General features: G+C 40.2%; 1 protein-coding gene across 1 annotated transcript in view; it reads right to left on the bottom strand.

Annotated features, from left to right (window-relative positions):
• The window catches only part of cenpu (centromere protein U), a 36,273-nt gene that overhangs the window by 1,924 nt on the left and 20,487 nt on the right, over nt 1-13,862 (bottom strand). Inside the window, exons 5-12 of the mRNA XM_078215057.1 lie at nt 12,367-12,475; nt 11,016-11,291; nt 9,327-9,447; nt 8,245-8,362; nt 7,075-7,153; nt 1,513-1,560; nt 1,359-1,420; nt 627-783 (exon numbers count right to left, since the gene is read on the bottom strand). Coding sequence (XP_078071183.1) covers nt 627-783; nt 1,359-1,420; nt 1,513-1,560; nt 7,075-7,153; nt 8,245-8,362; nt 9,327-9,447; nt 11,016-11,291; nt 12,367-12,475 — 970 coding nt within the window. The remainder of the gene's footprint in view (nt 1-626; nt 784-1,358; nt 1,421-1,512; nt 1,561-7,074; nt 7,154-8,244; nt 8,363-9,326; nt 9,448-11,015; nt 11,292-12,366; nt 12,476-13,862) is intronic.

Genomic DNA, 13,862 nt, shown 5'->3' with positions numbered 1-13,862 from the left:
TTTCAATTAACTGTTCATCTATTTCCACTATTCTCATTGACCTGAACTTATTTCCTAGCTCTCCTTCCACACATGCCAAATTTCAAATTCTCATCTTTTTAACCCTCCACTCTCTAACCCCATCCACACACCCTCTCATCCTGAAATTGGTCTTCTGAAATTGGCTGCCTTTTTCCTACATCACAACAGTGACCGCACTTAACTGTTTCACTAGCGATAAAGCACTTTGGGATGTTAGTTGTGAAAATGATATATAAATGCAATTCCTTTTTCTCTACCAACATTTAACCATTTAAAGTCTGCAATTAGCATATTTTTCAAGCCATCATCCTCTTCTTACAGCATCAAAAATCTCAAAATCCATCTCTTTAATCAAGCTTTTGGTCACTTATGCTAACTACTATAGTGGCCACCATCCTCCTTTCATGGAGCACATCTGGACTTTTTTTTCTACATTAAAAGCACTATAAAAGTAAGAGTCTAGGTCATTATCATAAACTAATAGATAGTTGATTCTACTTGAGGGCTCAATTATAGGGAGCCTGAATCTGTCTGTAAATACCAAGTCACTAAACAGCATTTTACAGATGACCAACACCGATGGATATATTAAACAGAGGTCTTACCGTTTGTTTTTCACCAGGGTTTTTGCTTCTATGTTGAATATACTGTGTTTGCAGTTGTTTAAAACCAGAAACAAATTGCTTTGCAAGTAGCAAATCTGATTTCTTTTGACCCAGTTCAGAATATTCCTTCCGCAAGTGTTTGAGTTGTGCTTCCTGCCTGTAAATAATCATAACTTTACTTCCTGATTTGGATTAGAAATGAAAAAACTTCAACTGATCTGAGGTAACTTGATTATGATTTAAATTCTTAATAACATTTTAATGTACATTTAAGTAACTTTATTGGAGCAGCAGTGGGTTAGCACTGCTGCCACACAGCACCAGAGACCTGGGTTTGATTCCCAGCTTGGGTCACTCTGTGGAGTTTGCACGTTCTCCCCGTGTCTGCGTGGGTTTCCTCCCACACTCCAAAGATGTGCTAGTTAGGTTCATTGGCCATGCTAAATTGCCCCTTAGTGTCAGGTAGATTAGCAGGGTAAATATGTCGGGTTACGGGGATAGAGACTGGGTGGGATTGTTGTCTGTGCAAGCTTGATAGGTGGAATGGCCTCCTTCTGCACTGTAAGGATTCTATTTAATTACAATGGTACTGGAATTAAGTACCTAAAATCATCAAAATGGGCAGAAAGAAAAATTAGTATGCTTGAAGTAAAGATATATTGTACCATTTATCCAAGAACACCACAAATGGGGTACTTATTTAAGAAAAAGCTGAATTAAATGTGGCATTACTCATTTAATTCCTTTTGAGCTACAAGAAAGTGCTGTCTTGTCTTGTTGAAAGTTGTCGTCACCTGTAAACAATGAATATTAATGTCAATTCAATTTTTCATAATTTTATACAAACTTGGAAACATTTGATATTGATATCAAAATAAATATTTACCTTTGCATTTTCTCTTTCCAAATTCTTCAGATCTTGCACGTGTCTGATCTTTAAAAAGGAAAGAAAATTGTCAATCTGGGCAACAGTTTGCCATGAAAAACTGATCATTTTCAGACAGCAATTTGGAGAAATGTTTGCTCATTTAGAACTGCTGTTGAAAATGTTAGGATATGTGAAATTGTAGACAAATATAACACTGGATATAAAGTAGGTTGCCAGCTCTAAATCACACCTCCCAAACCAGCAGTTTATAAGTGATACTACCTTAAAAATATTAGTGAACTTCGCCAGACAGCTAAATGTATACACTGAATCAACCAGTAATTCTGTGTATATGGACTGCCAAAAGGCATTTGATGAATTGCCACATAATAGGTTTCTATTATAATGCTGTGCTATTAATATACTTAATGTTTAAGGGGAGACTGGTTTAAGATTGTGTTTTGTTGCAAAGTCAGTTTGTCTGGGGAGAATACAGCAGATGCTGGAAAGCAGGATAATTCCTCATTTTAACCATGTAAATATTTATTTAGCAGAAGGCTTACTGAGCTTTTGTTTACCAAAAAAGACGACGCTTGGGTTGTTTCCTTGATCAAAGTAATGGAAAGCTAAATTAGGTATATAAAGTCATTTAGTCAGATGCTACTAGAAATGGGTGGAGCTAGGTTTGCAGCTGAGAAAAACAGCTCAGTTTGGTTGTTGGAGAGGACTGTTTATGCTTGGATTTGCTAACTATTTTAAAGTGGGCTTTAAGATATTTAAGGTAAATATTGCTTAATTGGAAGTGAATGGTAATAAATTAGAAGTTGAGTTATTTCTTTTCATGTTTAAAGATTATTCAATGGTTAAGTGTTAAACTGTTTCATTTTGTAAGAGTTATATTTGAACTGTGTTATGAATAAAGCTTGTTTTGTTAAAAAAGATTCCTAATTTGTCAGTGGAATTACTCCAGGAGTAAAGCATCCTTTCCTCATATTTATGCCAAAATATAAAAATTGTTGGGGTCTAGTTTGGCTTCATAATATACCTTGGGGTTTCTGATCTGGCACCCTAACTTGTCAGCAAGCTTGAAGCCCATAGGTTAGAAAGACAACTGCAGCAATGATATGAAGTGGGCTAAGTGATGAATGGTTGGGTTTTTTTTTTAAAGGTGGAAGATATACAATGTGGTTCCTTAGGGATTGAGACTAGGACCCCTGTTTTTGGATATATATTAATGGCCTAGACTTGTGGAGCACATTTCATAACTTGGATGCATTATGTATAGACTTCAAGGGGACACGGACAGGGTGGTGGAATGGGCAGACACCCGGCAGATGAATTTTAGTGCTGATTTTGATAGCAAAAATTAGAATAAAGTGGAGGTACAATTCAAAAGGGAGTGCTGGAACAGAGATCCGGAAGCATATATGCCTAAATCGTTGAAGATGGAAGGGCAGGTTGAGAAAATGGTTAAAAGGCATACTGGGATGCTGAGTTTACAAATAGAGGCATAGAGAATGACAGCAAGGAAGTCTGTTAAACCTTAATAAAACAGTGGATACGTTGAAATATTGTGCCCAATCCTGGAATTAGGAAGATTTGTGAAGACATTAGAGGGTGCAGAAAAGATTTATAAGAATGGTTCCAGGGATGAGGGACATTTACATGAAGGGATTGAAGATGCAGGGATTGTTTTCATTAAGAGAAGGTTGAGAGAAGTCTGGACAGAGTAGACATTGCTCCCATTGGCAGAAAGGTCAAGAACCAGAGGACATCAATTTAAGGTGAATGACAAAACAGCCAATGGTGACATGAGGGAAGCATGGCGGAAGCAGATTCAAACTTGGCTTTCAAATAAGCAGCTAACAAGAAAGGATGAGATTGTGGGGTCTGGAATTGTTCCTGCAGGGAGCTGGCACAGATATAATGGGCCAAAAGGTGGTCTTTTGTGTTATAACCGGCTGAGCCAGTCTATGCCAATGTTTAAACTTCACATGATCATCCTACCACTCTATTTACTCCAGGTTCACCCTATAAAACTCCTTTGCAATTTTAAAAACCTCTACAAAGTCTCCTGATAGTCTTTTCCAGATTAAAGAGCCCCCACCTTGCTCAATCTTTCTTGATATTTATATTGTTTCAATTTTGGCAAAATCTTTGCAAATATTTTCTGCATTTTCTCCCCCAGTAGAAAATATCCATTTTTGTTGTAGTATCAGAACTGCACACAGTAGTAGTCTGAGCAAGGAAGCAAATACATTTCCTTGCTACTTTTGCATTTGATTTTTCTTTAAAAAAATCACAATACTTTGCTTTCAATATTTATGCTTTTAATATTTATTGCTTTGTAAACTTGAACACATCAAATACTAAGGTACTGAGATTAGAAAATTCCAGCCTCAATTCCTAGACTCTGTTGTGCAGCTTATTTTTATCTGCTTCAGCAATTCCTGATGATTGTTATTTAAACAGAGCAAAATTACAGTACAGTACTGCACTCACCTCCAGCAAATTACCCACAGACATGGACATAGTCTAAACAGACCAGGAAACTGATCAATATGTGCTGCCTTGTATCCAAAACCACTCCAACCTGTTACAGAGCTTCAGTATGCAGCTGACATTTGTGTACACACTCACACTGAGCTCTAGGTAATTGTTGACTCTTTTGCTGAAGGATATGAGAAAATGGACCTGTCACTTAACATCCAGAAAACTAAGCTCCTGTTCCAATCAGCTCCTGTTTCAACTTCCTGGAAAAGTCTAATCTCTGCTTTATAACCTTCTGTAGAATCTGCAGGAACCCACCTATTCAATCCATCAAGTCAAACACCTTCCTCACACTTTCCCCTACTGGGAATTGAAGGCTATGCTCAGATGGTAGAGAATCAGCCAGAAACGGGGAATTCATATCGGGGAACAAAAAAATGGCTGAGGAACTAAATTCGCACTTCCTTTGTGAAGGCAGAAGCAACATACCGGAAGTTCTGAGAAACACAAGTTTTAGTGAGGAACTGAAGGAAATCAGTATTAATAGAGAAATGGTTTTAAAGAATCCCTACAGTGCGGAAGGAAGCCATTCGGGCCATCAAGACTGCACTGACAATCCCACCCAGGCCCTAACCCCGTAACACCACGTATTTACCCTGTTAGTCCTCCCGACAATGAGAAATTTAGTATGGTCAATCAACCTAACCTGCACACCTTTGGAGTGTGGGAGGAAATTGCAGCACCCGGAGGAAACCCATGCAGACATGGGGAGGATGTGCAAAGTCCACAGAGACAGTGACACGAGGCTAGAAATGAACTTGGGTTCCTGGCTGGGGAAATTAATGGGATTGAAGGCAGATAGAAACAGTAGATCCATTGGTGGTCATTTTCCAAACTTTTATGGTCTCTGGAATGGTTCCTACAGGTTGGAGGGTAGCTAATACAAGCTCACTATTCAATAAGGGAGGTAGAGAGAAAACAGGGAACTATAGACCATTGAGCCTAATGTCGGTAGTAGGGAAGTTGCTACGGTCCATTATCAAGAATTTCATAGCACAGCATTTAGAAAGCAGTGGTATAATCAAACAAAGTCAGCATAGATTTACAAAAGGGAAATCATGCTTGACAAATCGACTGGAATTCTCTGGGGATGTAACTAATAGAATTGAACGAATGGGTATGATTTATGTAGACTTTCAGAAGACTTTCGACAAGGTCTCACATAACAGATTACTATGTAAAGTTGAAGTGCATGGGATTGCAGGAAGTGTCTGGAGGTGGATAGAAAGGTGGTTAACAGACAGGAAGCAAAGTTTGAATAAATGGGTTTTTTTCCAATTGGCAGGCAGTGACTAGTGGGGTACAGCAGGGATCTGTGCTAGATCCCCAACTGTTCAGCGGGATTTGGACAGGCTGAGTGTGTGGACATATGCATAGCAGATGCAGTATAATGTAGATAAATGTGAGGTTATTGACTCAAGTACCAAAAATAGAAAGGCAGCTTATTTAAACGGGTGTAAATTGAGAGAGGTGGATACTCAGCAAAATCTTGTGTCCTTATGCATCAGTCACTGAAAGTAAGCGCGCAGGTACAGCAGGCAGTAAAGAAGGCAAATAGTATGTTGGCCTTCATAGCGAGAAGATTTGAGTATAGGAATAGTGATGTTTTACTGCAGTTATATAGGCCATTGGTGAGGCCACACCTGGAATACTGTGTGCAGTTTCGATGTCCTTATCTAAGGAAGGATGTTCTTGCTGTAGAGGGAGTGCAGTAAAGGTTTACTAGGCTAATTCCTGGGGTGGCAGGTCTGTCATATGAGTAGACTAAATCGGTTAGGATCATATTCATTGGAGTTTAGAAGAGAGGGGTTCTCATAGAAACTTATACATTTCTAACAGGACTAGACATGGTGGATTCAGAAAGAATGTTCCAGATGGTGGGAGAGTCCAAAACTAGGGATCATAGTTTGAGGATAAGGGGTAAACCTTTCAGGACTTAGGTGAGGAGAAATATTTTCACCCAGAGAGTGGTGAATCTGTGGAATTCACAACCACAGAAAGTAGTTGAGGCCAAAATAGTGTTGATTTCAAGAAGGAATTAGATACAGTTTTTAGGGCCAAAGGGTTCAAGGGACATGGGGAGGGAAGAGGCAGAATTGAATTTGATGATCAGCCATAATCATGATGAATGGCCTACTCCTGCTTATATTATGTATGTTTCTATGTAGGGGGGAAATAGAGAAATGTACTGAGCTGGGAAACTTATCGTGGGACTCAGTAGGTGAGGGGAACAGGGAAAAAAGAGAGCTAAATGGAAGAGGCAGGCAATGAAGTGGCTGTCAGGGGCGTGGGATTGGGGCTTAGGTGGGAAAAGTGTAATGGAAAAGGGTGGTATGGTGCTCATTTCCTGAGTGCTGGGAGAAGCAGCAACAGCAATCTGGTGAAGGCGGCACAGAAGCAGCCAATAAAACAAGGAGTGATACCTGGGGATCTTACCATGAGATAACGATAAAAGATTGTTACCACCAGCGGGCAAATAGCAAACATGGTGATGGATAGAGGATTCTCACTGGATTCAGGGTGCATCACATGCTTCAGCACATGAAGGAGATACAAGATATATAGCCAATGGGCAGTCCATACTAGTGCTAGAAAAGTTGGGAGGTGCATCCCTCCATGCTCCACATAAGGGAAAATAATAAAACTTTCCCCCATCATTTCTTTAACCACAACCATCAGCCTGTGCAGAAGGATCCTAAAACATCTGCTTGACTCCAATTTAAATTGATCCAATGCTGGCTGCCAACGATGTCTAAAAACACTGAGCAATACTGTGGATACATGCCACCGATGCAGATTAGTTCCGAGACCTCATTCCTATAAATTGTCAAATGCTAAACCCCTTTTACACCTAAAATAAGAGACAAAAAGCATAATTTCAACCCAAGTGGAGTTAATTAGTTTTGCTTAATGTAACTCATGCTTGATGTCATTTCAGCCTGCCACATAAATGGAGTTCAACACCCCCTGATCTAAGGCATAACAAAAAAATAAGGGAAAAAAATAAACGTTCATCGCTGCAGTACTCACTGTTTCAGTAAATTCCTCCTTTAAATCAGTGAAGAATCCAACAATTACTTTTTTGCAAACATCAAATTCCACAGACTGCCTATTACGTTGAACAAAAACCAACTTTAGTATGAGGCATATATTGCAGATTTATAATTTTTCATGCTTATATTAGCTTTGTTCTTCATGTAAATAATTACCATGGAACTCAATTTTTAAAAATCACAATAGGAGCAGATAGAAATGTGTTGTTTAATCTGCTGCTTCATGTTCTACAATGTGAGTTGCTGTGTTTCCATTCTCAGTATTCATATCAACACAGGGATCATTTTGTTCCCTCCTACAAACAAGCTATGTATTATGATTGACAAGGAACAAGGGCACAGCATCAGTGATAACAGGTCAGGTCAGTCAGCAACAGACTACTCACTGAACCGGATGATTCTGACATTGAGACAGAAATTATACAACCCAGCAAATCAGAGGTGTGATTTCAAATATTACAGGTGGAACATGCTGGTCAACAAAAAAAGCAATTACTGTGATCCAAGATGCAGTCAAGAGCACAGATGGAGGCCAAATGCTGCCACGGGAGACTTCTCAGGCTGTATGGCAATACTGACTTCATGAAATATGATTTAGCATTCACACCTGAGCACTGATTAAGTGGTCAACACAAGGGCTATGTAATACGGGGTGTGCTCGGCTTTGTGGTGATGACATATTATTGTATGAATTCCTGCTTTTGTACTATTTAGGAGCTGAATATTGGTACCCTTGGCCAAAGTATGGCTTTAATATCTGATTTTGAGGAGTGAAAAGCCCCAGATTCCTTTATTCAATTACATATAAAGCTCACTGTCATATTGTCCTGTAATATCCAATTATTACCTTTGAAATCCTAGGTAGACAAATGCAACAAACATTTTAGCACACAGCAAAGTCCCACAAAAAGCAAGTTAAAGGAATGACCATAAAATCGTGTTTCAATGTTGTTGATTGAGGGAGAAATGTTGAGGATGACACCAAATGCTACTTCTGTTCTTCGAATGCAATGGTATCTTTAATCTCCAACTGAATAGGCAGATGGGCATTAAAGGATACACTAACATCTCATCGACAAGTTGTTCTGCAATGGCTTATGGATATTGACTATTTCACCATGTGTTACAATACCAGTCTTGGACTTACTTGTATTCTTTAACAATGTCCTCAAATTCACTGAGAACTACATCCAGTTCGGTGACAGCTTTTGTTAACCTCTTCTTACCCTCAGGACGTGAGACTTTTGCGGATGATGGACCAGCCTCTGAAAGGAAGGAAACTATCGACTATTATATATTGTTGTTCTATTGTGTTGCTATCATAATTCCCTTAAATGCCACTTGTGAAACACATTATTTACAAGGAACTCAAAATTATGATACTTTCTCCCTATGGTTTACATGTTTTAGAAGGATACAATGAATGAGAAAGGGAATTAGGGACAGGGTGCTATTTTGATATCCAGCACAGTTACACAAATGGAAATTAGGGAAAGTTTAAAACTTATCCATAAAAATCTATACTGAAAAAAGTATCTCAAATAATAAAAAAAAAACATGATGAGGCATCTAATCTTCACTCACAGTGCTGAGAATGTGGAACTCCCTACTGCATGGAGGGGTTGGGGCTATCAGCATAAAGGCATTAAAGCAAGGTGAGATATGTACACAAGTGAGAAAGAAATAGGAACAAGAGGAAGTCATTCAGCCCCTCAAGGTTATTCCACCATTCAGTTAGGTCATTGTTCATCTATATCTCAATTCCATTTATCCACCTTGATTCCATGTTCTTTAAAAACTCTTGCCTAAACAAAAGTCTAACACAAAGATGTTAGACAAAAGTCCAAAGATGTGCGGGTTAGGTTGATTGGCCGTGCTAAAATTGCCCCTTAGTGTCTTGAGATGGGTAGGTTAGAGGGATTAGCGGGTAAATATGAAGGGATAGGGGGGTAGGGCCTGGGTGGGATTGTGGTCGGTGTAGACTCAATGGGTCAAATGGCCTCTTTCTACACTGTAGGGTTTCTATGATTCTATGACATCTCAGTTCTGTTATTTTCAATTGACCCAGCTCAACAGCATTTTGTCTATCACCAGCGAGGTAGCCTAATCTCTTGGATAGGAACTTGTTCCTGAAGTACTTGTATTTGAAGTGATGCTTCCCCACATTACAATAGGAAAGAAATGTATACAATCACTGTTCCCTTTAGTATGCCTTATTCGTACCCTAACCTGGAGTAGAAGGTCTTGATACAGATGAATTAGGAGAGGCATCAGATCCAGTTGTTCTCCTGACCAAAGTTCTTTTTCTCTTCCGTCTAGAGGTTGAAACATTATTTTGTGGGGAAGTTTCCTGTCACGTAAAAAGTTTGATTTTCAGTAAATAGTGTAGGGAAAGATCAAAACAACTAATCCTTGTGATTACACACCTAAAAGTTTATTTATTAGTGTCACAAGTAGGCTTACATTAACACTGCAATTAAGTCACTGTGAAAATCCCCAAGTTGCCACACTCCGGCGCCTGTTCAGGTACACCGAGGAAGAATTTAGCATGGCCAATGCACCTAACCAGAACGTCCTTTGGACTGTGGGAGGAAACTGGAGCACCCGGAGGAAACCCATGCAGACACGGGGAGAATATGCAAACTCCATACAGACGGTCATCCAAGGCTGGAATCGAACCTGGGTTCCTGGCGCTGTGAGGCAGCAGTGCTAACCACTGTGCCACCGTGCACACCTTGACAATGTGCATAAGAGTTAACATTGAACTTAAACCAATGCCAATTTTTAAAGAGGTCCATTTTTCCTGCCAAAATTTCTTTCAATCTGCCTTGAAGATGTTGACTCCTTGATGGAGTGCAGCATTACAGACACAAGATGTACTTGCAAACTCCCGAGCATCCAATCTGTTCCAGCAAGGATTTTGTTACTGGCAAATTGTGTTCAACTAATTTGTTAAAATATTTTTGATGAGATAACAGAGGATTGATGAGAGCAATGCTGTTGACATGGTGCACAGACTCCAAAAGGCATTTGATAAAGTGCCGCATGAACAAAGTTGGAGTTTGTGAAATAAAAGAGACAGCAGCAACATGGATATGAAATTGGGTGAATGACAGGAGACAGAGTAGTGGCTAACAGTTGTTTGTTGGACTGGAGGGAAGTTTATAATGGAGTTTCCCAGGGGTCGGTGATAGGAGCTCTGCTCTTCCTGGGATACAGTAATGATTTAGACACTGGTGTACTGGGCATAATTTCAAAATTTGTAGATGATATAAAACATGGAGGTACAGTGAACTGTGAGGAGGATAGTATACAACTTGAAATGGACATAGGTTGGTGGAATGGGTGGACAAGTAGCAGGTGAAATTCAAAGCAGAGAAGTACGAAGTGATTAATTTTGGTAGGATGTGGAGAGACAACATAAAATAAAGGGTACAATTCTAGAGGGAGTGCAGGAGCATCTGGGTGAATGTGCATAAAATATTGAAGGTGACAGGACAGGCTAAGAGAGCATTGTCTGTACCTGTAAAGACTTGATTACCTGTTAAGACTCGCATTCCAACCATTATCTTGTAATTGAGTCTGTGTCTATATGCCCTGTTTGTGAACCCAACTCTCCACTCACCTGATGAAGGAGCAGCGCTCCGAAAGCTTGTGCTACCAAATAAACCTGTTGGATTTTAACCTGGTGTTGTGAGACTTCTTACTAAGATTCAAGATTAATGGCAAATGTTTCTAAACTTTACCAGCCATGGGTTTCTCCTCCTCCTCTATCTATTCGCTGGAGTGTGGCAACTAGGGGATTTTCACAGTAACTTCATTGCAGTATGAATGTAAGACTAATAAATAAACTTAAATTTACTTTGATCTGACCAAAACAAAAGGAATCACAAGTGAATGAAAAAGCATGTTCCTTACCATGGAAGGCTCTATGTGAGAGGAGGAGTCCCTGCTGCAAGTTGCTGATGCAGCTGCTCTCCTGTTACTTTGCTTTTTGGGTTTTGAAATTGACACCCGAGTTTCAATCAGTGACTTCCTTGGGACAGCCGAAGCAGTTCTCCGCTTAGCTCCAGAATTCCCCTCACCAGGATTCTTTACTGCATCTGTCTGTGACCGAATTTCCTTAGATTTCTTGGAAGATTTACTGAACAGCGAACTGGATACTGTTTTTAACTTCACTCTCTCAGCTCCTGTCTGTGAAATATTTTTGTTAATTAAGCAAAGCACTCAAAACTAAAAGGCACTTTAGGCAGAAATGGCCCTGTGAATTACTTGCCCCAACATTTTCATCCATTCACGTGGAGATACATTTCTCCTGACAACAACTAAATTGAAACACATCAAATTCTTAATGGATTTAACAGTGTAGATGCTGGCTGGGGAATCTAAAATACAGGGTCAGAGATTCAAACTACAAAGGGTCAGTTATTTAGGTTTGAGATAAGGAAAACTTTCTTCACGCAAATGAATTTGAATCTTTGGAAGTATCTAGCCTAGACAGCTGGGGATGCTCAGTCATTGAATATATTCAGGACAGAAGTAGACAGATCTTTGGGTACTTAGGGAATTAATGAATAAGAGTACAGTGCAAGTGGATGGAGTAGAGGTAGAAATTCAGCCATGGTCTTGGTGAATAATATTGCTGGCTCAAGGGGCCAAATAACCTACTCCAGATCCTATTTGTTACGCTGTGAAGAGAATAGGAATGTCAATGAAAGTCACCTTGAATATTATCTGATTTAATTTTGCAAATAAAAAGGTCATTTTTAATTGTATCTGCAATTTTCAAAGTATTGTCAGTGTTCATACAATCTCTACAGTGCAGGAGACCATTTGGCTCATCAAGTTGGCACTGACTCTCCGAAAGAGCATCCCACCCATGCTCGGAGAGTCAGTGCCCACCCTATCCCCATTCCCACACATTTTTAGCATGGCTAATCCCCCTAACCTACACAGCTTTGGACACTAAGGGGCAATTTAGCATGGGCAATCTTCTAACCTGCACATCTTTGGACTGTGGGAGAAAATCGTAGCATCCGGAGGAAACCTACGCAGACATGGGGAGAACGTGCATCGCTACTTAACCTATACCTTCTTTGTAGTCCTCACCAGTGGATGGAAAGGCGAGGATAAAACCTTTCTTTGGAATTATGTTTAGTAATAAACAAATCTCCATTTTGCTGTTACACCATAAGATGACTTGTGGTAGTAAAATGATTACATGAATAATGAAAAGTTTCAACAAACCCAATGTCATATGAGAAAGCACCTTTTGAACAGGTTCCATTGCATTGTCATTCAATGCCTCATTGCTAATACTTTCTGTATCCACTTCATCTTGTTCTGCTTCCACACGTTCAGATATACGTGTCAACGCACTGGAATATACAAGAAAAGAACATCGAGAATGATGAGAGATGGCAGATTTCCAAAAGGCAATCCAATTGGCAGCAAGATTTATTGAAAATTGGTGTTATATTGGACGAATTGGATTCAGACTCTGAGTATTACAATTCCTATTCACAACCACGTTATTAGGGGAAGGTAACTGGCAATTCCTCCACAAGGGAAGTAAAACTGGAAGAGGCACAAACTTTCTCCCACTGTTTCCTCCCTGCACAATTCATAGTGCTTTAAGAGCATTGCCCGCCAGTTCTCCTATTGGACAACAATCACAGAAATCAAGAAACGGGAAACAGCAAGAAGGAAAAGAAACGTTAAAAAGTGCCAACTTGTTTATGGAAAATGAACACCAAGCAAGGAGGAAGATTAGGTGCAATAACAGAAATGTGATGGAACTGTGGAGGGAAAGGCTTTCACAAGGCAGCCCGTGGCCACAGCTGTGGTTAGGAAGGTAGAGCGAGTCTGGAATCCTGCCTGGAGCACCGGCCCCCAGACTGCTGCTAGAATGGCGCATCCACAAAGCTGCCTGGGCTGCAAAGATTCCAGTCAGCCTCTGACACGAGGCCTAAAGCGACCTTTAAATACCCTGTCCTGCCACCCACTATTCCACCTCTGAGAAAAAGCACGGGGGTGGGGGGGGGCGGGGTGGTTGGCGAAACAGTACCAGCAAACCAGTATGCTGGCCAGTGGTTCAGGATTTGGCACCTGTCTGCCTTCGTGCACACCCTCATCTGGGTGGTATCTGGAGGCCAAAATCCTACCTACGCAATCTGACAACAGTGAGGATTATATAAATATAGCTGTTGCTAGCGAAGCCTAATAATAAGGTGCCATTCTTCTTGTGTACACCTGACAGTAAGTATTGGCAGATTTTTAAGATTATGGGGCATTCTAGCTGTGCTAATCGTGCCCTGTTCAATGTTCATGTATAGGGTTGCCAACTGTGATCAAGTGTTTCCTGGAGATTTCATCACATGACCCTGTGCTTGTGCCATTAGTCAGCCAACACATCCAGCCTTATGATGTACTAAAAAGACTCATTACCCAACAGGGTAATGCTCGATTGTCAGCCAAAAAGCCTGTACTGTCCCATTTTCTAGAATTTTTATATCAGTTCAAAGTAAATGACAGAAGCATCATTTTCTCTTATGTTCAATGATTGCTCTTCACTGCAGCACTCTGGAGATTGATCTTCAATTCCTGGAGATTCCAGGTCAATCCTGGAGGTTTGCCAATCCCATCCATGCAAGCAAAACTTTCAGCGAAAGTGTCTGAATGGCACACAGGAGCAAGAGAACAGGTTGATTTTTTCCCCTGGTTTATCTGAGTCCCAAATTAGGCCTGAGCTAAAGAACTCAGTTC

Source organism: Mustelus asterias, chromosome 6 (assembly GCF_964213995.1).
Source record: "Mustelus asterias chromosome 6, sMusAst1.hap1.1, whole genome shotgun sequence".
Lineage (NCBI taxonomy): Eukaryota > Metazoa > Chordata > Chondrichthyes > Carcharhiniformes > Triakidae > Mustelus > Mustelus asterias.
This window is presented reverse-complemented; position numbering and strand designations above follow the sequence as displayed.